This window comes from Ambystoma mexicanum, chromosome 2q (assembly GCF_040938575.1).
Source record: "Ambystoma mexicanum isolate Mex_15411 chromosome 2q, UKY_AmexF1_1, whole genome shotgun sequence".
NCBI classification, from domain to species: Eukaryota; Metazoa; Chordata; class Amphibia; order Caudata; family Ambystomatidae; genus Ambystoma; species Ambystoma mexicanum.
This window is the reverse complement of record NC_090924.1, coordinates 890167844-890192023: the sequence shown is the minus strand read 5'-3', so window position 1 is coordinate 890192023 and position 24180 is coordinate 890167844. Positions and strand designations below refer to the sequence as shown.

General features: G+C 47.1%; 1 protein-coding gene across 1 annotated transcript in view; it reads right to left on the bottom strand.

The window, feature by feature from the left end:
- ENKUR (enkurin, TRPC channel interacting protein) overlaps nucleotides 1–24180 on the bottom strand; it is a 186679-nt gene that overhangs the window by 72684 nt on the left and 89815 nt on the right. Inside the window, exon 3 of the mRNA XM_069648159.1 lies at nucleotides 1015–1244. Within this exon, the coding sequence (XP_069504260.1) occupies nucleotides 1015–1244 (230 nt within the window). The remainder of the gene's footprint in view (nucleotides 1–1014; nucleotides 1245–24180) is intronic.

Below are 24180 nucleotides of genomic sequence, written 5' to 3'. Positions count from 1 at the left end.
GGGGGGCACTGAATGCTGAGGTAGGCGACCTATTTCAGGACCATAAATAATTGAGCCAGGCACTACTCTCTGTCTTAATTCCAAATAGTGAGCTAGTCGCTATATCCCTCTGATTGTGACAAAGGAGTATTCCGGAAGCTACATCCCTGTGACTATAACAGTGGCGAAGTAGTGAGCTTGGTTCTACACCTCTGAGACTCGATTAAGGAAAGGAAGAGGGCTTGGCCCTACAACTCTGGGAATGTGATTAGGGAAAGAAAAGTGTGAGGGGGTACTACATCTCCTAGGCTGTGATTAGAGAAAGAAAGTGTGCTGGGTTCTACATCTGAGGCTGTGACTAATGAAAGGAAGTGTGATGGGCCCTACTTCCCTGAGACTGTGATTAGGGAAAGGAAGTGTGATGGGGACTGCATCACTGAGTCTGTAGTTAAAGTGGACATCGCGAGGGAGACAAGTATCCCTATTAATGAGAACCCTGACAACATATAGTTTCACCAATCCTGGAAGCTTTTGCTTAGACGATTCCAGGATAGGAACTCCCATTCCTTTCTGCACCTACATTACAGTAAACACAGTAAAATTATTCAACCTAGTCGCAATTATGCAGGTGTTAACTCATTTTATGGGTCTCTTTTGCTGGGGAACTATAATACCCGTTTGCTGTGAAAAATCTACTTTTATTGATAAAAAGGTTTGGCGTCTTTTATGTATGAGCATTAACATCACTGATGGACAAAACATCGAACCCACTACCACTTTTAGAAGCCCAAATAAGTACCACATGAATAAATCCCTCTGGTAAGGAGGCACAGGTATCTAAAATACCAAAGGCTTCTCTCCTTAGATCTATTCAACTGCATTTGCTGTGGGCTTTGAAACCCTGGACTGGATTAAATAGAAACACATTGCCTACAAAGAGGCAAGATGCAACTTTAATGCGGAAATGTGAATGAAAAATACAGTTAAAAAACACTCTTACAATAAATCATCAAAGCAAATTTGTTTCTCAATTACCTTTCTCTTGATGTATTTAGGAACAAGTCCAGATGTTTCTAGGGGATGTTTGTCTCCTTTTCTGCTATCAACAAATATATGTTCAGGTTTCTTTGGTACCCCCATAATCGCATCGGCTGCATTGGTATTTATGAAGTTCTTTTTAGTTTGCACTCCCATAATTGGCTGTTCGGTCCGTCGTGGAACTGGCGGCCTCCTGGTTTCCTCCACCATGCATCGATCCGATTTTCCTGTAAAATCAAACAGAACCACCCCTTTACCCGCAGGAAAGCCATGAAGTACATCTAGTGTGAACATGCCTGCACATTCAGAGAATTAAATTGAAATTTTATTTTTATATCACATATCACGCCGGAGTCCAGCCTCGAAGCTACCCAGCGTTGTCTGCTTCCTCCTGGCCCAAATGAATGAATGAATGAATGACTTGGCAGCGGAATGTATATCCCATGGGGGCTCCAGTGGGAGGTGAGGAAGGAGGCAGTGCGCCCTGGATAAACTTCAGTCCATCATTGGAGACCAAACTAAACATAGATCACTTGAGCAATATCCTACAAGTAAGTGTCACCAAGGTAGTAAAATGAGCTTAAGGGGGAGGTGCACATTTTATAGTCCTTCCAAGCCTCCCTGCTGTTGTAAAATTTGTTTTCTTTCCAGAAAGTAGAGTCCTGCATGGCGTGCTCCTTCATTTCGATTTCAATGCATCAGTGTACGCCAGAAATATGGATCTCAATAAGTGACACGAGCACACATCTCTTTGATTTAGCATTGTTAAGGAACCTTTCAGTAGTCACTGCCTCCACCCCCAACAGTGTATCTTTTTGAGACATATTAGGGACCTGTTTTTCAAGGTGTTTTAATAAACCCCCCATTGGTTCTCACTCATTATTATTCGTAGATCAATCAGTAGACATGGACACCTGCACCGCTATGCACTGCCGATAAATTAATATCTTAACAACTGAGCCCTGAACTACAAGGTCAAGTGGCTTGCATATTCACTATATTTAATGCTACTTGGCAGTCCCAATTTATGACACAGTGGAAAACCATTCTATTGCTGTGTACTGATTTACTATTCATGGTTTTATTTTAAAAATGTTCTTCAATTTTGCTCATCTGTTACTTTCACTTTACTAGCCTTATCCTCCACTGTTCATGTTTTCTTTTCCTTTTTTTCCCCTTTTACGGTTCCCAATTTCTTGATTTGATCTCTCTCAGAACCTTTTGGATCATTATTCAAATAGCTGTTGGCCGAAATATTTTGGGAATCAAGTCAGTCAGTCAATTAATATTGTTACCCACAGTTTAGTGTTCGCTCCAGACCACCAGAAAGCAGAGCAGCACTAATATGTCATCAGCGAAAAATAGAGACATTTGAAAGGCCTTACAAGTGCTATTATTGTTCTTTTACACTTTTCACCAGGCACCAAACTTACGTTTGCGGTCTAGATGCCACGGCCCGGACTCCCGAGGCACAAAGGAATGCGCACAAAAGTGCAGAATCCTTTGCATTGGACTTCTGGGGACATAGTATCTAGTTTGCAAACGGAGAAGGACGGAGGCAGGCGGAAAGCCAGAGCCTGCAGCAGATAAGTGTTTGAGGTGGTGGGTGAATGGGGGCAGAGGATCTGGGAGAGGGCTGATAACAAAAAGGCTGAACTTGTGGAATGTGGCCTTTTGTGCTGGAATCAGTGTTGGAAATTCACAAAATTTACTGGGGCAACTGCCCCCGCCCCAAACCGTCTGGAAATTGTAAGCATTGTGGGCGGGACTGGGGCTGGATTGTTAATGGTGTGGGTGGGGCTGGGGGGCACACCGAAGTGTCGAATGATGTGCATACCCTGAATATAGGATGCTGGCTACTTTGCATAAAAACAAAGTGCATTTTGGGAACATAAACATGACCGCCAATTTATCAAACATGTCTGTGCTAGTATTTCAAACGTCCATTCCTTCTGAGCATGCAATGCACACTTGGTATGGTGCTCAGTTCCTCTGTCAGAATAGTCACAGTTACAGTAAAATGTGTGCAAAGCATGAGAAATATATACGCTTTGGACGTATCCATGGTTTATGTTTGGGCTGTTGAGCAAAGTATGACTTTTAAATGCAGTCTGTTAAAACGTGCACCGCTCAACTCAACGAGACACAGAGATTGGGGCTGTCAGCGGCAGAGAGCTTCCTCAGTTTAGGGGGTTTGGGCCTGGTGTCTAAACAGAGCAGTGCTCCCCAAGACAGTTTTGCCAGAACTGCGCTCCGTCTTGTTCCGGCCTATTTCTTCCCCTGGCTGGAATCTGCAGGTTCTGCCTTTTGTAATCGGCCTTTAGACATAGTTCCATTCCTTTTCAGTTTAGCGTCGAATATTTCTTTGGGTGGTCCAGTTTTGCAGTGTTTGGAAGGTGGATAATGATGAGGATTGTATTATAATCTTGGTGGAGGATTTTAATGTGAAATGTGAGCCTCTAGTTATGTACGAGAAGGCAGGAAGGGGAGCAAGCCTGGAAAATACCCCAATTAGTAGCAACCGGCCCAAAAAAGAGCACATGTGCTCTTTAAGTAGCAGAAGTGCTAGTGAAGCTTGGTCTCTGCGCATGCAATGGGAGACTAAAATGTGAGCAACCGGCAAGGCAGAAGTGTTTCAGCAGGTCATCAATTGACAATGTCCTGCTAAATCTCGAATCTTGGGATAAAGCAGTACATTTTGAAGTATTAAATAGACCTGAAAGTGACCACGATCCTCTACACTGAAAGCACAACCTCCATTACATCTTCTGGGAGGTTCCAATCTCTTTATCCAAACCTATCAGAAATCAGACGTAAAGTTTCAGGGTTCTGATTTGAACAGGTTTGCTCTTTCAGCGTGACAAATCGGTTGGCAGATGGACATGTCTACAAGGTTCGGGTACTACGTCCTCCTGGCCCAATCTGGAGCAATCAGGATCATGATTTCCCGAACTTCCTCAACCTCCTGATGACATGAGGAATGGCGGGGACCGGTGGAAACGAGCACAGAAGTGGAAATTCCCATTCTACCATGAACATGTCCCCCAGAGCTGCTCTTGGAGGAGATTCCCTGGAGCAGAAAAGGTTGCATTTCCTGTTGACACTGGATGCAAACAGATCCACTTGAGGGGGTCCCCCAGAGGGCGAAGAACCCAAGAAGGCCTTCCTGAGCTTTCTCCCACTCGTGGGAGACTGTGCTATGCCTGCTCAGAGCGTCCACTGTAGTGTTCTCCTCTCTTGCTAAGTGAACAGCCGACAGAGTGATTCCTTCTCGCAATGCCCAAACCAAGAGCTGCATTGCCACTCTGCACAGTGGTAGTGACCCTACACCTCCTCTCTTGTTGAGGTAATGCATGGCGTCCGCCATTATCAGGACATTCCTCCCCGCCATCAGCACTAGTCTGATTGCGCTCTTCAAAAGGTTGATGTGTAGTTTGGACTCCGATGGAGACCAAGGACCGCTGATTGTTAGAACATTCGTATGAGCTCCCCAATCTGACGGCCCACTGAAGGGATCTCATCCTCAGACAGGCCTCTGACACTAGGAAAATGCAGGATGCCATGAGACCGAGCAACCTCAGAAAATCGAAGGCCGTTAGACATTGGGCATTCTGAAATGTCATGACAATCTGAACCATGTGTTGTGCCCTTACATCCGTTGGCAAAACATTCCCAGAGGACGCACCCAGGACCACTCATGTAAACTGAAGCTTCTAGGAAGGTATCATGTGAGACTTCTTGAAATTGAGGGAGAAGCCCAACTTTTGGCGGGACGGGCGCCGAGACACCGAGATGTTCCAGAACCTGTCCGGGAGAACAAGCTCTGATCAGCCAATCATCCAATTAGGGGTAGACGTGAATCCCACCCCTCCTCAGACTTGCTGCCACCACTGCCATCAACTTGGTGAAGACCCTTGTGGCAGAGGTGAAATTGAAAATGAGAACTGCCAATGGTGAACCACAGGTACTTTGTGTTTGGGATGTATAGGCACATGAAATTAAGCATCCTGAAGATTGAGTAACACATCCAATCCTGGAGCGGAAGGGCCTGGAAGATCTGCGAAAGAGAAACCATCTTGAACTTGTCCTTCCTGAGGATCTTGTTCAAGCATCTCAAGTCCAAGATGGGTCATAGTGCTCCGTCCTTTTTGAGAATTAGAAAGTAAGGGGAGTACCATCCTTAGTTCCTCTCCGCTGAAGGTACCCATTATATTGCACCTTTCTCCAATAGGCTGACAATCTCCTGTAAGAGGAGCAGATCTGGATTCCGAAAGGAATGACTCCCTTGCGGGTGATTCGGAGGCCTATTTATGAATGGAAGGCAGTAACCCTGGGCAACAGTTTATAGTGCCCAATCATCGGAAGTAATGCTTTGCCATTCTTCCTCATGCTGTGTTAGTCTGCCACCCACTACTGTCTTGTGGACTAAGGCCTCAGAGAGGTTTTGGTGCTTCAGACGTCACGGATGACAAGGAGGTTTTGACTGTAGCGGTTGGCTTACCCCCACATTCTAGTTCACCAAGAGGAACTCTCCTCTGGCCCGTTTGTGAGCTTTGACCTCTTGTCCTTCCAACGGAGGAATAATAACGAAAAGAACAACCACTCCAACTGTGGGAGGTTGCTTGTGTCTGCTGCAGTTGATGTATCGCTACACTCAGTGACTTAGCCGCAGCCTTAGAGGACTGAAGCTTCTTCAAGCTCTCATCAGCCTTGGAGCCAAACAGCTGTGAGCCATCAAAGGGTATTTCTAGAAGTCTTGCTTGAACATCTGGAGAAAATTCAGACCTATGCAACCAAGCAAATCTTCGTCGGACAGTGCTTGCTGCCATCGCTGTACTGACACCGTCTGCCGAGTCCAAACCATAATGTAATGACTGGCACATCGCATCCTTGCCATCCTGGATGATGTTCAGGAAACCTTCCCTTTCTTCACCTTCAGGAAGGTAATCTGCAGCCATTGCTGCCACCTCCCACAAAGTAAATGTGTACTTTACTAAAGCACATGTGGCATTAATGGACTTCAAAGCCATACTGCTTGGAGAAAACACCCTCTTCCCTAAGGTGTCACATTTCTTATCATCCCTCTCCAGAGGGATCCTAGGGTAAGCAGATTCCCTAGAGGTTGAAGTAGCTGCCTGAACTAATAGACATTCAGGAGTAGGATGTTTTGATAAGAAATCAGGATCCACAGCCGAGGGTCCGTACTTCCTTGTGAAGTCCTTGTTAAGAGCCGGAGTAGTGTCTGGTTTCTTCCAATTCTCTAGCACCCTGTTCCTCGAGGCCACCTGGAATGGTAGGACAGGGTATTCTGTCACTTTGCACAGGACAGACCTGTAGGATGCATCTGCATGTGCAGAAGGTTCTGGGGTGGCAAAATCAACCTCAGGTGAGGCATCAAGCTACTGGCATCCTTCAAGGAATCCACAAGGTGCTGTAAACTGGACACTTCAGAGATTAACTCCTCAGGCACATTGGGAGTTCCAAACACCAGGCCAAATTGAAGACTATCTCTATACTGCTCCTCCCCCTCCTCTTCAAAAATTGAGCCCATGGACTTAAAAAACTCCTGCCTTGCAAGAGGTCTTTAATCCTTCGACAAATCTGTCTCTGCATCAAAGGAGTCGACGTGACCTGCCTCAAAGGAGCCGAGGGTGCAAGCTTAGGCTTTGGTATGTCTCGCACCTTCAAGACTCTAGACGCTTCTCAAGGAAGCTTACTTAGCTGTCTTGTCTGGGCTCAAGGGCGTGCAATCAGAAGCTTCAACTGACTCTCTGTTAGCCTTACGAGGTGCAATGGGGTCCGAAGCCCTCTTCAGCTCTCTTGAAGATGCAGGAGGGCCCGCCTTCTCAAACACCTTCATCATTTGGAGGCAAAACACCTCCCATCTGGCTTTTGACACCGATTTACCAGGGAAATGTACCCATTTTGCATTGGGTAACGAGTCCAAAGAAGAGCGAGATCTAGGACACTTCTTTGACTTTTTATGGGAGTACGATAATGACGAGTGTCGAGAACCGCTTCTCGACAGAGAGCACCATCTATGTTTTGAGCGCTTTTTCTCTCGCTGAGATTAAATACCTCAAGCGTCTCTCGTCTGAGAATCTTTTCTTGGAAGGAGTAGTAGAAGGAGACTTAGATGGGGCCTACCCAGGACAAGCTTCCCCTTCCTCTCCTTCAAGGCCTTAGCCGTCATTGACTGGCAGGAGCCGCAATCATCTACCTTGTGATCGGTTCCAAGACACCAAAGATGTCGATCGGTGATAGACATCTTCGACACGCAATCGGTACACCTTTTAAACCCGGTCTTCAGAGTAGACATCTTCAAAGGATGGGATAAACACAATACAAGAAAATTACCGAGGCGATTTTGAACCGTTTCTAAGCATGCTGAGCGTGTGGAAAAATTGAGCTGAGGCAATGGTCATGGTGCATGCTACTTATACCAGTGTCAACATCATAGTCGGGAGCGCAATGGAAGCCGGCGAGGGACTGAGTTGACAACGCACTGAGCCCTCTGCTGAGAAAATGTCCAAAGCTGCCAGCAGGATATTGGAGAATATCAAAGATGAGGTATACGTGGGTGGACACATTCCACTAGAAATACATTTTATAAGGGTTTTGTCAGGTCATCAATTGACTACATCCTGCTAAATCTCTTATCTTGGAATAAAGCAGTTCATTTTGAAGTATTAAATAGACGTAAAAGTGAACACGATCCTCTATGCTTAACAGTGGCCATTGACTATCTACATTAAAGGAAGTTGATTTTAGTGGCTTAACTGTGGACACCTTTGGATTGGGCCTTGGAATGTGTATTAAATGGCATAGAATTAACCCTGAATCTATCTCCATGTGACATGACAAAATAAAAGCAATGATTGAAGCTATCCCATCAAAATGGAATGTTAATAATTGGGTGAACCACAAGGACTCATACAAACAGAACATGGGAATTATAGGCACTGCACTCAACAAAAAATTACCAACATTTCCCCTAAGCAAGGGTGGTATGACAGCGACTGCTGCAAGGCAAAAAGGGAAATCTTGTGTTCACTTAAAACTAATGATTCTGCCATCATAAAGGATCTCAGAAAAGCTAAACTAAGCTATAAAACCCTCACAGCTGAAAAAAAATTATTCGCAGAATAGAAATGGGAAAGCCCCCTAAAAGCAGTTGAAGCTAGAGATAGTAAATCCTTTTGGAGAATTATTCAAACATGGTCTACTTCCACCACAGACCTTTACAATTCGGCTTACCAAATGAGGCATGGTTTTAGCATTTTAAAAATCTATACAAAGAAGATAGGCCACATTTTCAGTTTTATGACAGTGATTTAATACAGTGCCTCACACATGTAGATAAAGAACATCCCCTCGTTTTTACCCAAAACAAAGTCACCCTTGCGGTTAATTCATTCAAACCGGAGAAAGCTCTAGGCCCGGATGGAGTCCCAATAGTTTTGATTAGGGACTGAAAGGTCTTTGGGTTCCATACTTAACATTCTCTTTTAATTCTTTCTGTGCAGTGGGAACACTCCATAAGACCTTCACAAAAGCCATACTTGTCCAAATACACAAAAAGGGAGGGAGAGAAAAACCAGAGGACTACAGACCAATTTCCCTCTTGGTTTCGACAGGGAAATTGTTTGGGAAATTGATTCTAACTAAACTGGAAAATTGGCTTCAAGGCACAAGCCTTATTACACATCTACAAGCTGGATTTCGTAAGGGAATTAGTACTGTACATCAAAGCTATAGACTATATGTCCCAAAAATACGGAAACCTAAAGAAAGCCAACCTGTATCTGTGTTTTGTGGATTTAAAATGGAGGGTCCCCAGGAGTGAACTATTTAAATCCTGCCACCAGTATAACATTCCGAATTAGCTCAAAAAAGCTATAACTTTGCTGTACTCCAATAATACTGCAGCTGTGAGATGGGGGCAAACAAGGGGAATGAACAAACCTATTCAATGTTGAAAAAGAAGTCAGACAAGGATGTGTGCTGGCCACGGGTGGACAGACCTATAGGACACTCTGGAGATTTCCCAAAGGCCTGCGCAACCTCAGCCTCTTGTGTGGTAACCTATTTTATTTCCCATAGGAATAGGGTTGGGCATGCTGAAAATGTGTAATATGGGGCCACTTTGAACATTATTTCCAGGGCCTCTTTTGTATCTCACTTCACCCCTGGTGCTGGCTCCCCACTATTTTCCATGTACATGTCACAGCCGAGGTATGGTATCCCAGTTGCCACAGATACTACTCTCCCAGTTATGGATAAGTATCCTTCTGTCTTCGAACACGAAAGTCTCTAACGTGATATGCCAAAGACTTCCCCCCCAAGAGCTCAGCCTACAATGAATCTATTCCACCTGTCAGGCTGAGGGCTTGAGTGAAAAGGCAGGAGCAGACTCAGCAGAGCTAAAGGAGGGAAGAACAGAGCAGACGTTCAGAATGCAGCCAGGTATTGCCGAATTAACAGCAAACAACACCCCCCCCCCCCCCCAAGTACCCACTCTTACCTGTTCCGTAGCAAAAATGTACCAGTAACCTACTAGTAATGGACAAAGAGGAGAATTCTTATATCAACGGTGAAGGAGGAGTGCGCCAGTGCCTCAGGACCTCAGTGCTGCAAAGCGTCCCAAGAAGATATCCACAGTGTTCCAAAGTAGACTCAGCAAAGCGTCCCAAAGAATATCCCAAAGTGATCCAAATCGATTTCAGCAAAGCGTCCCAATATGTCCAAAGCAATCCAATTGTAGATTCAGCAAAGCGTCCAAAAAATACCCAGAAATAACTTAAAGAGAATTCAGCAAAGCGTCCAAATTAAACAGTGTCATAAAATGATTGTTGAAGTAAACAAAATTAAGGGCAAAGGAAATGAGCGTTACTTCACGCTAGTTCCTTTATTATCGTGCTCGAGTAAAAAAAAGCGTCACAGCCAGAGGACTTTAACAAGTGGAGGTCGAGATGCAAGCCGAGTTCAAGGATTCCGGGGAAATCAGTCGAAGAGGGGCGGGCGTCGGAAACAGGAAGGAAAGGGCAGGGGCGAAGGCTTGGATTCAGCACAGGATTCAAGATCAAACAGGAGTCAGGAAACAACGCTCGAAACTAACACAGTTTAGGAGCGCTGGGCACTCGAACAGACAGTATTAAATACGGTCTTCAGAAGACACAGCAACGTGGTGCGTGCGTGTCACGTGACTAACATAGTAGGAAGATGGGAATTGTAGTTTAGTGGGTTCTGTGTGTTGAAGAGCGCTCATATAAATGCCATGGCAATTTCCAACAAGAACGGGATGTGACAGTACCCCTCCACAAAGGGCGATTTCTCCAGTGCCCGCGCAAGCGATGCAACCAGAAAGCACGCAACAAACGGGGTGCATTCAGATTAGAGGCTGGTTCCCAGGACCTGTCCTCTGGGCCATACCCCACCCAGTCAATCAAATAGGACCGAACCCCATGGCAGAGGCGGGTGTCTAGAATGGCACGCACCTCGTATTCATCCTCGCCACGGACGGTAAGTGGGCCGGGATGGGAGGCAATCGGGTGCCAGGTACAAAAGGCCGAAGCAAGGAGACATGAAAGACCGGGTGCACCCTCCAATGTACTGGTATGTCCAGACGAACAGCAACGGGGTTGAGACACCGCAGGATCGTGTAAGGACCCAGAAAACATGGTAAAAGTTTCCGTTTACCCCGAATGGCCAGGTGCTTTGTTGAGAGCCATACGCGGTCCCCACAGGAATAAGGAGGAGCCGGAGCACGCCGCTTGTCCGCCTGTATCTTGGTGCGATGTTGTGCAGCTTGTAGATGTGCCAATACGGATTTACGGATGGCAATCAATGAATCCCTAACTGCATTGACTGCAGGAACTTGCCGTAGGGAAGGCAAAACAGGTGGAAGGGTCCTTGGATGCAACCCATATAACGCATAGAACGGAGAACAGCCAACCGATGAGTGCAGGGAGTTGTTATAGGCAAATTCCGCGGCACCTAAGACCGAGAGCCAATTTGATTGATGTTGTAGACACAGACATCGAAGAAACTGTTCCATGGTGCCATTGGTACGTTCGGTCTGGCCATCCGTTTGGGGGTGGTAGGCCGAGGACAAGCGGGCATCAACACCCAATGAGGAAGTGAGAACGCGCCAAAAGCGCGAGGTAAACTGAGACCCCCGGTCGGAAATCAGAATCGTAGGTAGACCAAAAAAGCGTACCACATGGTCAAAGACTAAGTTTGCTAATGTGGGAGCAGTTGGTATTCCCGAACATGGTATGAACCGAGCCATTTTGGTAAAGACATCCACTACCACAAGAATTGTGGACATACCCCCGATACAGGGGAGTTCTACCACAAAATCCAGGGTCACCGTGTGCCATGGGTGCGGTGGTAAAGGCATACACATTAGAAGACCAAAGGGTTTACCAGGTTGTCTTTTGCATTGTGTACATACGGCACACCTACGGACGTATTGTTCGGTATCTTTCTTCATTCCAGGCCACCAGCACCAACGGTGCAAAAGATCGTAGGTTTTTGCCTGGCCAGGATGGGCTGCTAACGGGAGGTCATGGGACCATTCAAGAGCCTTCCGTCTGGTTTGGTTGTCAGGTAGGTATAGTAGACCTTTAACGTAGGGAAGTCCGGAGATCAGTTCAGCGTCCATTTCCTTCAGGACAGAAACATGATCCCTGGACCATCTCCGTAAACTGACTACAATTGACGGAGAGACCGAACAAACACATATAACAGCCCCTGATGGTAATACCGGGGTGGATTGTTTGACAGTTTCCGTGTCAGTACCAATGCGGGATAAGGCATCTGCCTTTCCATGTAATGGACCAGGGCGATACGTCACCGTGAAATCAAACATGGTAAAAAACAAATGCCAACGTATCTGTCTGGCGTTGGTGCATCTCACGTGCGACAAGGCCTGAAGGTTTCGATGATCTGTATACACAGTTATCGGGTGTCTTGCACCTAAGAGATGATGCCTCCACTCCTTGAACGCCACCTTGATTGCAAGGAGTTCTCTTTCCATAATCGTATAATTACGTTCAGCTGGGGTAAGTTTTCGAGAGTGGAAAGCCACTGGATGTAGGCGTTGAGTGGCGAGGCAAACCTGCGAAAGGATGGCCCCTACTGCAATAGCAGAGGCATCTGCTTCCACAATGAATGGGAGAGCTGGATTGGGGTGCTGTAATACAGGAGCGGTGGTAAAAGCGTCCTTCAGGTTCTGGAATGCTGTCTGCGCTTCTTCATCCCACAAAAAAGGAACATTAGGACTAGTCAACCGAGTTAATGGGGCTACTATTTCAGAAAATGAGGCGATGAAACGCCTATAAAAATTGGCAAAACCAAAGAAGGATTGAAGAGCTTTTACTGAGCTCGGAACGGGCCAATCCAAAACTGCCCGAACCTTGGAGGTACACATGAGTACTCCTTTTTGGGAAATCTGAAACCCCAAAAACTCTACAGATGATGCATGGAACACACACTTCTCCAGTTTTGCAAAGAGAGAGTATTCCCTTAGACGAAGTAGAACAGAGCACACATGCTGTATATGTTGGGGCAAAGTGTCTGAATATATTAGAATGTCATCCAAATAGATAACAACATAGCAATCCAGCATATCCCTGAAGATGTCATTTACAAAATGCTGAAATGTCGCCGGGGCATTACAAAGCCCAAAGGGCATCACACAATATTCATAAAGCCCATATTTTGTCTTAAAGGCAGTCTTCCACTCATCTCCCTTTCGCATCCTCACCAAATTGTATGCCCCCCGCAAGTCCAACTTGATGAAGATAGTGGAGGAGGTAATTTTATCGAGGAGCTCAGTAATAAGTGGCAACGGATACTGGTTCTTCACCGTGACTTTATTAAGGGCGCGGTAGTCCACACAGGGGCGCAGATCCCCTTCTTTCTTTGGCACAAAAAATATTGGGGAGGCCGCTGGTGAACGGGACGGACGTATGTGTCCGGAACGTAAGGCGTTGTCAATATAGCTCCGTAGATGTTCTTCCTCTTTCTGTGTAAGGGAGTAAATTCGACCATGGGGGATTGTTGCTCCAGGTATCAGGTCGATGGGGCAGTCATAGCATCTGTGTGGGGGCAGTCTTTCTGAAAGTCCTTTGTTAAACACATCAGAAAATTCCTGGTATTCCAAAGGGAGGACCGAAACGGGGTTAGATGACGTGGCGTTGATAGAAGGGAGGCAATCTACCATTGCCAGACAAGGGGACAATACCGCTACATTATGGGACGTAAAGCACCTCTGTATACAAAAAGAGGAGGAGAACCGTACGGTTTGTTCAACCCAGTCAACTACAGGATTGTGTCCTGTAGAAAGCCCCAGAATGATGCCAAATTGAGGGGCCGTGATAAGGTCGAAAGTGATGGATTCCGAATGTCCTTGTAATGTGGACATTTGTAGTGGACCTGTTTGATCCGTCACATGTCCAGATATTAAACGTGAACCATCTACCGCATGTATTTCCTCAGGTCTTGCTTTAGGAAATATAGGTAGTACGTAACGTTTGGCCAACTTAAGGTCCATATAATTCCCGGTAGCCCCTGAGTCTATCATTACCGGATTGGAAAAGGTAATGACGCCGGGAGCCGTAAAGGACATAGCAAGGTAAACATGCGAAGACGGAAAATACTCACCCGGGCCTGGGATCATTTGACTCGTCCGGAAGGCCCGGTTCAAGGGCGAGTCCTGGCGTTTCCCGACGACTTAGCGGGTCTTTTAGGACACAGACGGATGTAATGACCTGACTGTCCACAGTAGAAACATAGATTATTCACCACCCGCCTTTCTCGTTCAGTCTTGGACAATGGACCCCTAATTGCCCCGATTTGCATAGGTTCAGCTTCTCCCTGAGAAACAGGTGTGCTTCCATCTGGTCGAGGGGTGTTGCGAATATCGGGATAGCGACGTTCGCCACGTCTTTGCCGGAGTCGAGCATTGACTTGTAAGACTAAGTCTAGCAATTCGGGGAAGCCAGATGGAAGAGCAGGTACCACTGATAGGGCATCTTTCAGGTCGTCTGACAAACCTTTATAAAACACAGCCGATTTCTTCTGTTCTGGCCATGTGGTTTCAGCCGCTAATTGATTAAAACGGGCAAGGTACGTCAAGAGATCCGACTTGCCTTGATTAATAGCCAAGAATTCCAGATCCGAGGACTGTGCTTTATATCTCATATCAAAAACACTGTTCATGGCTTGGATTAATCTATCGAAATCATACAGAGCCGGGTCATCTGCTTCTAGCAATGGATTATCCCATGCTGCAGCAGTGCCACCCAGATGGGAAAGAACAAATGCCGCCTTTGTAGTAGCATCAGGAAATGCCAAGGGACGACAAAGAAAATGAAGGCGACATTGGTTCACAAAGGTCCGATACATTTTGGGATCACCCAAAAAGCGTTCTGGTGGGGCCAAAGGGAATGGCCCAGGGAGGACTACTGGAGCTGGAGCCGGAGGTGGTACAAGTGGTACAGGAGGAGGCGCCGCAGCCGCGGCGTCACCGAATTCCTCGTCATGGGGTAAGGGCTGCACAAAGCTCTGTAAAACATCCATGCGTTGATGTAATGTCGCATGTGCTGATGCCATATTGGTACGAAGAGCAGAAAAAGCCTGCATGAGGGCTGCCAATGGGTTCGATGCAGCCTCCATAACCGAGAGACGGTTAAAATTGAGGCTCCTAAATCTGTCACAGCCTAGGTATGGTATCCCATTTGCCACAGATACTACTCTCCCAGTTATGGATAAGTATCCTTCTGCCTTCGAACACGAAAGTCTCTAACGTGATATGCCAAAGACTTCCCCCCCAAGAGCTCAGCCTACAATGAATCTATTCCACCTGTCAGGCTGAGGGCTTGAGTGAAAAGGCAGGAGCAGACTCAGCAGAGCTAAAGGAGGGAAGAACAGAGCAGACGTTCAGAATGCAGCCAGGTATTGCCGAATTAACAGCAAACAACACCCCCCAAGTACCCACTCTTACCTGTTCCGTAGCAAAAATGTACCAGTAACCTACTAGTAATGGACAAAGAGGAGAATTCTTATATCAACGGTGAAGGAGGAGTGCGCCAGTGCCTCAGGACCTCAGTGCTGCAAAGCGTCCCAAGAAGATATCCACAGTGTTCCAAAGTAGACTCAGCAAAGCGTCCCAAAGAATATCCCAAAGTGATCCAAATCGATTTCAGCAAAGCGTCCCAATATGTCCAAAGCAATCCAATTGTAGATTCAGTAAAGCGTCCAAAAAATACCCAGAAATAACTTAAAGAGAATTCAGCAAAGCGTCCAAATTAAACAGTGTCAAAAAATGATTGTTGAAGTAAACAAAATTAAGGGCAAAGGAAATAAGTGTTACTTCACGCTAGTTCCTTTATTATCGTGCTCGAGTAAAAAAAAGCGTCACAGCCAGAGGACTTTAACAAGTGGAGGTCGAGATGCAAGCCGAGTTCAAGGATTCCGGGGAAATCAGTCGAAGAGGGGCGGGCGTCGGAAACAGGAAGGAAAGGGCAGGGGCGAAGGCTTGGATTCAGCACAGGATTCAAGATCAAACAGGAGTCAGGAAACAACGCTCGAAACTAACACAGTTTAGGAGCGCTGGGCACTCGAACAGACAGTATTAAATACGGTCTTCAGAAGACACGGCAACGTGGTGCGTGCGTGTCACGTGACTAACATAGTAGGAAGATGGGAATTGTAGTTTAGTGGGTTCTGTCTGTTGAAGAGCGCTCATATAAACGCCATGGCAATTTCCAACAAGAACGGGATGTGACAGTACATAAACAACATTTCTACCCACCTTTCGATCGTACAGGCAGATGCCCCGATCCCATTCTCTTATTCACAGACAATGCAGTATTAGTCTCCAAAACCATAAGTGGCTTGAAGAAACTGGTAGATGAGTTCACCCTGATGTGCCAAGTAAAAGGACCTGAACCTAATAAAACTAAAACTATAGTCGTAAAAAAATAGCAAAGTGTCACATTCCAGGAAAATCAATTTAATAGAGTGGAGGAGGTCCAATCTTTTGACTATCTAGGGATATGTTTCTAGAGTAAAGGTCTATGGAAGGAGCATAAGGGTACAGCTGCTAGCAGCTTGAAATGACTTTAGAAAGTAACATTATATGTTTCCCGACAGTATGGGTCAGAGAGCAGTAGGACCAACTCTAACAGTTTTTAAAGCTAAAACAAGACATAAGGTACACAAATTGGGGACCCTCAACGTATCCCAATTCAAGTCGAGTGAAAATGGGTTTCTAAAAACTGTTCTTAGTGCCCCTAAATTGACACCAAACTCAAATTTACATTTACATTTAGAGCTCAACTGGATGTCATTTGACCTAATATTGAAGACTAGGCCCCTCTTCTATTTGTTGCATCTTTGGACATCACCAGCTCTTGCCAAATACAGAAAAGCCACATTAGATTTGCTGAAGTCACAGAGTTGTGGGTCACTGCAGTGGTTCTCGCTTATCAAAATACTCTGCGAGACTCGGTAGGGGAAGTTGGTGGACTGCACCTGCTGCGATTACAGCCATGCAAGAGTCACCTTGAAAGCTGATATAGATGGCCTGAAACTGTGCCTCCAATTGAACAAACCGGATAATAATAGACTTCTTATTGGATATATATATAATGCTTAGGCATGTTTCTGTACTTAGCTGATGCAATTTATCAGTGTTAGGTTGCCCTCTGCTGTCCAAATGGCAAAGTGCACCTCTGTGTGCCCTTGAGGTGCCCTTCCACTTCAACAACAGCGATCACAGTTCTACACGGTCACCTCCACCTTCCACTATCAAACATTCAGAATAATTTCAAGTTACTTCTTTCCACCCCCACTTCTCTTCACAGAGTGCGGCGGTTCAAGTTTCAATGAACAGTTAATTACCGGCTCACCGTTTCAGTCTCTAAAGAGCAAAACGCCATAGGATAAATGCCGCCTCACGAGCGAAAACTGAAAGTAGGTGCTATAATTATGCTACTATGCAATCTTATGCCATCACAGGGACTCAGCACTAGAACAAGGTTGACAATTACACATCTACAAAGACCATTCGAAGAGGCCTGTGTAATCGATGAATTGAACTTGGATACTGTTCTTATACCGTGCATACCTCTCATTCCATCTGATACAGATATGCCTTTCAAATTCAAAAGAAGACAGTTTCCTATAAGTTTAGCCTTTTCATTGTTTAGCCTTTTCAATGACCATTAACAAGTCACAGGGACCTACGCCCGCTTCCTGGAAGTGATTGGGGGTAATGCTGATATTTAAGAAGGGGGACAGAAGTGACCCGATGAATTACTGACCGATATTGACCTTTAAGATATGCTAGAATGGCATATGTTGTGCCGGAAACAGCTAGTTTATCCATAAAAGATGGAACCCAAATCGTTAAACACCTAGATTTAGTTAAAACCCCATTTGCTTGTGCCCTTTTATGCAAACTATGGGCAGGCATTTTACCTCTGGTTACTTTTACATCTAATTGGAGGGAGGGTGGCTCAGGCAGATGTCCCTATTGTCTAGCACAGAGGGAAATCCTTCCACATTTTTGGTTCATCTGCCCAGCATATGAGACAATTAGATAATAACCAGATTAGAACTATGACTGCAGCAGAAATATTTTGTAAAATAAATTGATTCCATCAATGTCGTTTTTGCTATCTCATTTTCTTTTTTTTAACTTCTCTTTATTGGCATGGTGAGAGAACAGACAATCAACACACTGTACAGCATAGCAAGAGTGACAGATATATACATAGTAGTGCAATACATAGGAATGTTAGGTAGATACCGGTGGGGCCATTGCCCCGCTCCAAGCGGCACAGCAGTGGATTAGATTACATCACCAGGAGGAGGGTCGTCTTTGTTATTTATTTAAATATGTACAAAATTCTGCCCACACATTCCTGGGGCAGGAGGCCAGCGGGAGGGTATTGATGTAGTCCTCCTCGCACGATTGAGTCCAGGTGAGGGCCCTCATCCACATCTCAAACGAGGGGGGGGATCGGCGCTTCCAACATTGTAATATGCATTTTTTGGCTATTATGGTGGCAACATTGAGAAACCTAGACCTTTTCCTCAACTCCAGGCTATCCCACAGGCCGAACAGTACAGCTAGGGGTTCTGCAGGGATACGGGACGCTGTGATGTCTGAGAGAGCTTCAATTATGGCCTTCCAGTATGGGCCCAGCACATCACAGGCCCAGAACATATGAGTATGATCTGCAGCAGGAGAACCGCACTTAGGGCAGGTGCGGGCCTGGGTGTGTGCAAACCTGTCCAGTCTTTGAGGTGTGTAATATAGCCTGTTAAGGAGCTTGTATTGCATACACCTATGCCTGGCCTTCAGAGAGGTGGTCCGAGTGTGTGTGCACATTTTCCCCCACATTGTGTCCGTGATGGGGAGGCCCAGCTCCTCACTCCACGTATCTCGCGCCTTGATTGGCATGTCTGTGGGGTCGGCCGTCAACAGTTTGTACAGCGCGGACACTATCCCCCTAGGACCAGTCGAGTTGGATATATACTGGATCTCAGGTGAGTCTGGAGGCTCATCTGGGTATAAGGGCCACCAGGCGCGGAACGCCGCTCTTAGCCTGTAGTATTGTAGCAGTTCCAATGCAGTACCCAGGTGTCCGGGGCGCCACGACTGCGGAGTGATAAACTTCCCGTCAGGGTAAAAGTCGGTCAGGGCCCGATAGCCTAGATCATGCCAGTGTTTCATCAAAAGCTTATCATGTGTAGGGCTGAGGCCCGTGAACTGCCAGATGGGCAGCCATTTGTAGTACGGGTGGTGGTCAGGTTGTATCTGCAAGATATGTTTCCAGGCCCTAACAGTGGCCGCTACAGGGTCTGCCGGGGCGTCGGCGTGATATGTGTGATGGAGGATGAGGGAGAGGGTGTTAACGCTCTCGCTTGCTAGTTTCTCGAGCTTCACATGCGGGGAGGGTCGGAGAACGTGTACCAGTATGTGGCGTGTTAGGCCTGCGCAGCTGTCCGATATTTGGCAAAATTGGGGGCGGTGAAGCCCCCGTTACCATAGGGAAGAGTCATGTGTTGCCATTTATTACGAACCGGGCCTGAGTGCCACAGAAATTGGGCACACGCAGCGTGTAGATTTCTGAAATATCGCTTTCCGGGCCAGATCGGCATATTTGTAAAGACGTAGAGGAATTTAGGGACCATAATCATTTTGATTAGAGATAGTCTACCCGACAAAGAGAGTGGGAGACTGCGAAATTTTCAACATTTGAGCCTCAGCAAGCTGCGCTACAGCTGCATAGTTGTCAGCCAACAGTGAATCTTTAGTGAGGGACACCTGCACTCCAAGGTACCTGATGCCTCCCGGTGACCATCGAAGGGGGAATTCGCAGGACGGTTGTGTAGTGGACGGGATGAGTGGGAAGATTTCGGATTTGGAATAATTTATGGTGAAGCCCGAGAAAGTGCCAATTTTGGTTATGTCTCTCAATATCGGATCTAGGTGGGCAGCCGGGTCTCTAATATATAGGAGCACGTCGTCAGTGTATAGAGAAATGATCTCGGGAGTATCACGGAGACGTATACCTTCGCGCGTATGTTTGTCCCTTACGTTATCAGCCATGGGCTCTATCGCGAGCGCAAAGAGTATCGGAGAAAACGGGCAGCCCTGGCGGGTACCTCTGTGGAGAGCAAAGGGGGCAGAGGCCCTGGAGTTGACCAGGACTCTGGCAGCGGGGCTTGTGTAGAGGAGTTTGATGTAGGACCTCATGCGTGGGCCAATTCCAATTTTGTGGAGCACCGCCCACATGTATTGCCAGGACACCATATCAAATGCCTTCTGGGCATCGAGGGTGACCGCCACGGCCTGTGCGTTGGGGTCAATTCTAGCCAGAACATTGAACAGGAGACGGATATTTAGGGCGGTAGATCTGCCGGGCATGAAGCCACTCTGGTCGGGGTGGACTAGGTGGGGCATAATGGGGAGAAACCTATTGGCAATGATCTTGGCGAATATTTGTGTCAGTATTGATCAGAGAAAGGGGCCTATAAGACCCACATTCATCCAATGGTTTGCCTGGCTTGGGAAATACAGTTATGAGCGCCTCACGCATGGATGGGGGTAGGATGTTTGACTCTAGGGATTTGTTCCACACCTCCAGGAGTCTGGGTGCCAGAATGGCTACATGCTCCCGATAAAACTCCGAGGTGAGGCCGTCGGGGCCTGGCGCTTTACGCCTGGGGCAGTTCGAGATGACCGTGGTTATTTCATCGAGGGTGATAGGGGCCTCAAGGAGGTCGCTGGTCGCGCGGGAGAGGAGGGTCATGGGGATCTGATCTAATAGGGCGTCAGTGTCTTGCAGGCTGTGTTCTTGCTGTGGGCCATATAGGGTCGTATAGAATGTGGTGAATGCCCCGAGGATTTCCTGGTCAGACCAGCACATGGTGCCTCGTGTGTCCTTTACGCAATCAATGCGATTCCTGCCCCCCTCAGTTCGGACCAGTCTGGACAGTGTTCTACTCTGCCTATCCCCCTCACCATACTTCCTGGCTGCCACAGGGCGGGCGAAGTACCGAACCTCTCTCAGGGCATGGGACTCGAATGTTTCTAATTCCGCTCTAATCTGTTCCAGTGCAGTCGGGGAAGGGGAGGTGGCATATGCCTTCTCAAGCTCTTAATTTCGCTTCTGACTGTTGCAAGCTATTTTGTATGGCCTTGAGGACCCCAGCCTCTCTAGATATGCACATCCCTCTGATGAAGACCTTGAATGCCTCCCAGTGCACTCCATCGGAGGTGTCATGCCTGTTGTTGCACTCGAAGAAGGTGTTGATGTCAGCTAAGTTATCGGCTTTAAAGACTATGTCTAGCAGGGCCTCTGACTTAAATCTCCAAGAGGAGCGGGGTGGCTGGTCGTGTCCCAGTGTTATCTGGAGTGTTACCGGTGAATGGTCCGATAGTGTGCGCGGTAGTATCTTGGTCTCCATGACCCTGCCCATCATGCAGCTCGATATGTGGAACAGGTCGATCCTGGAGAGGCTATCGTGTACCGATGAGTGAAAAGTGTACTCTCTAACTTGTGGGTTGAGAGCTCTCCATGCATCTCTGAGATCCAGTGTGTCGATATGGCCGTGTAGCCTGTGGGCTGTGCGTGACGGGGCTCTGCGGGGCGTCCCGGACCTATCCAGGTCTTTGTCTAGGATCAAATTCATGTACCCGCCTCAGATGATGGGAATCCCAATGTATTTCAGAAGCGTGGTGGTGATGGCATCAAAGAACTCAGGGGCATCAAAGTTCGGGGCATATGTGTTCACTAGGAGGCATTCCATATTGGCGAGTGAGCAATGGAGGATAACATATCTACCCTCAGAGGCTGGAGCACAGGGAAAACTGGACTGACTTATGGATTAGGGTTAGGACCCCCCTGGATTGGGTGGAGTACTTCGTGTAGAATCTGTTGTTGCCCCACGTGGGGGCGAGACATGCTGCTAGATGCCCGAGAGCGTGGGTCTCTTGGAGAAAGAGGATTTTGGCACCATGTCGCTGGGCATAGGCAGTTATCCTGCGGGCCTTAGTGAAATTGCTTAGGCCACGAACATTCCATGTGACAATGTTTAAAGCCATAGCAATATATTATGGAACATCCCAGTAGTAGTATTCGTAAGGATTGTCTCTCATGCACCTGCCGTGTGCACAGCAGTGTTGAGTTAAGGTCATGCGTCTCTCAGCCATGTTTTTAACTGTTAACACAACCCCATTTACGCCACCCACCACCCTCACTGCCCAACCCCAACATGCAGTGCAGATCCTGCACCCCAAAACACACCCGATGCCCCTTGGGCTTGCTCCGACCAAGAACCAAAGGTCGGAGGACCAGATCCAACGTGAATGGGGCCACATCCTAGCCCAACAGGGGCCAGTCAATAGGAAGAACAAAATAAAAGTGAAAGCAAACATTGCAACTGCAACGGGGGCGCTGGTGCCGTGCGGCCGGCACGTGTGGCTTGATGTGGGGCAGCAGATTCTGTCCCGATTGTATTGTTGCGGTAAGACAGGTATCATAGACAGCCTCCGAGACCAGAGAAGACGCTCTGGCAAGATGACATCACAAGAAAGAGCAGGGCACAGGGATAGCTCCAGGGGGCAGGTGAGGGAGAAGGCAAAGAAGCAGTGTAGGAGCTAGCCTGTGGCCCGCATACACATGGCAAGAGGCCGCAGTTATTGAGTGGACACGGTGGGGTTGCCATCAACACATCAAAAGTCACAGATCCGTGGACATTTTGAGAACATCGCAGGCTGTGTAGTCTATGGCGTGATGTCGGCTCGCGGCCCGGGGAGAGGTATATGTAGTTCAATGAACATCACCGCTTCGTCAGGGACAGTGAAGAAGAAGATCTTACCATCATGGGTAATCTTTAGTCGTGCCGGGAACAGGATGGCGTAGGGGACGTTGCGCTCCCTGAGCAGCTTTTTGACGCCTAGGAACTGGCGCCTTTCCTGCTGCACCGCCAGTGAGAAGTCCGGGAAGATTCTGACCGTATGGGCTTCAAAACGCAGGTCTCCCTTTTCCCGCGACAGGCGGAGGATGAGATCTCTGTCGCGGTAGTTGAGAATCTTGGCGATAATGGGTCTGGGGATATCGCCGGGTCTGGGCCGTGGAGCCAGGTCTCAGTGAGCCTGCTCGACTGTGAAATACGGAGAGAGAGCAGGGTCGTCCAGTAGGTCCTTGAGGAGTTTCTCCACTGCGTCCTCCATCCGCCCCTTGAGGGCATTTTCGGGGACCCAGATAATGCGCAAGTTGTTCCTACGGGAGCGCGACCCCAGATCCTCACACTTGGCCTTGACTCCTTTCATGTCACGCGTTAGGGAGCCAACAGTGTCCTGGAGCGCGGTGATGCCATCTTCGTTCACCAAGATCCTATTTTCCGCCTCAGTGATCCTCGATCCTGCCTGGTCCACTCGAGCTTTAAGCGAGGCGACGTTAGCGTTGATGTCGTCTAATTTTTCATGGAAGGAGGCAAAGTTTTTAGCCATGGATTCCATTAGTAGGGTGAGGTCAGGGGCCTCAACACTATGAGATGTTGAAATTTACTAATGGCCCCGTGATATACGTTACCTAAGCTCGTGTTGCCTGTTTGTAAATTATGCTTGTATTCCACTTTACTGGTGAGGTGGCTTACGAATGGTTGCCTAATGTCAGTGCCCGGTTGATTATAAAAACATGTTCCATTCTACGCATACATTGAGGCCATGTTTGACCGTGTCTAGATCGTATATACACTTTTGTTCGCACTTAGTCAGCCTCAAGTGCCGGTTTCCTCCTCTAGGGGACTTGTCAATGACCTGAATGATACACCAGACCATGTCTGTGCATTTGTGTTGTTTGGACCAGTAGTGTGCCACTAATGGTTTGGCGTCTACTTTATTTCTTATGCAGGACTTGTGCTCGCATATTTCATACAATGTGATGGACAACGAAGGGAGACCGCAATAAAACCGTAGAGGTAAGACATAAAAAAGCTAATTCAGCATTGATAGAAGGTCTCGTTACAAATAGGCGCTAGCAGCACAAAAGCGAGCACATAGATTCTGCTCAAGCAATGCCCTTAATAAGGGGAATGTAGGAGAAGGGGGATGGCTCCCTCCTAGCGTCAACACCTGCTAGTAGACTAATTCTCAGGCTGTCAATTATGACCACCAAACATGACCTCACGTAGCCTTTTTTTCAATATCTGCCATATATTTCTTTGCAGATACAGATCTTCAGTGTATAGAAGTGGGTGATATTGTGATACACCCTCCACCAACCTTCAAAGCCAGATGGCATACCATCAATAGAAACAGTAGTGATAGTAACAAGAACGTCAAAAGATATAAGCGAAAAATGTTTCAACTAAAAATGTTCAATTTCAATTTAAAAGCACTAAAAAAGATAGCAGGAAATAATGTTCAGGAGGTAAACATGACTCCTCCTCTGTTTAACTCTCAGGTTGTTAAAAACACTGAAAAACACGAAAAATCACTTTAAATCAGAAGGTACTTCTCAGACGTCCCATTCTGTATTGTGTGGACAACAGGTTAGTGACCAGGTCGACACGTTGAATAATGATTGAGAAATCACCTTTGTACGACACAGCCCCTGTGGGCGCTCTATGACT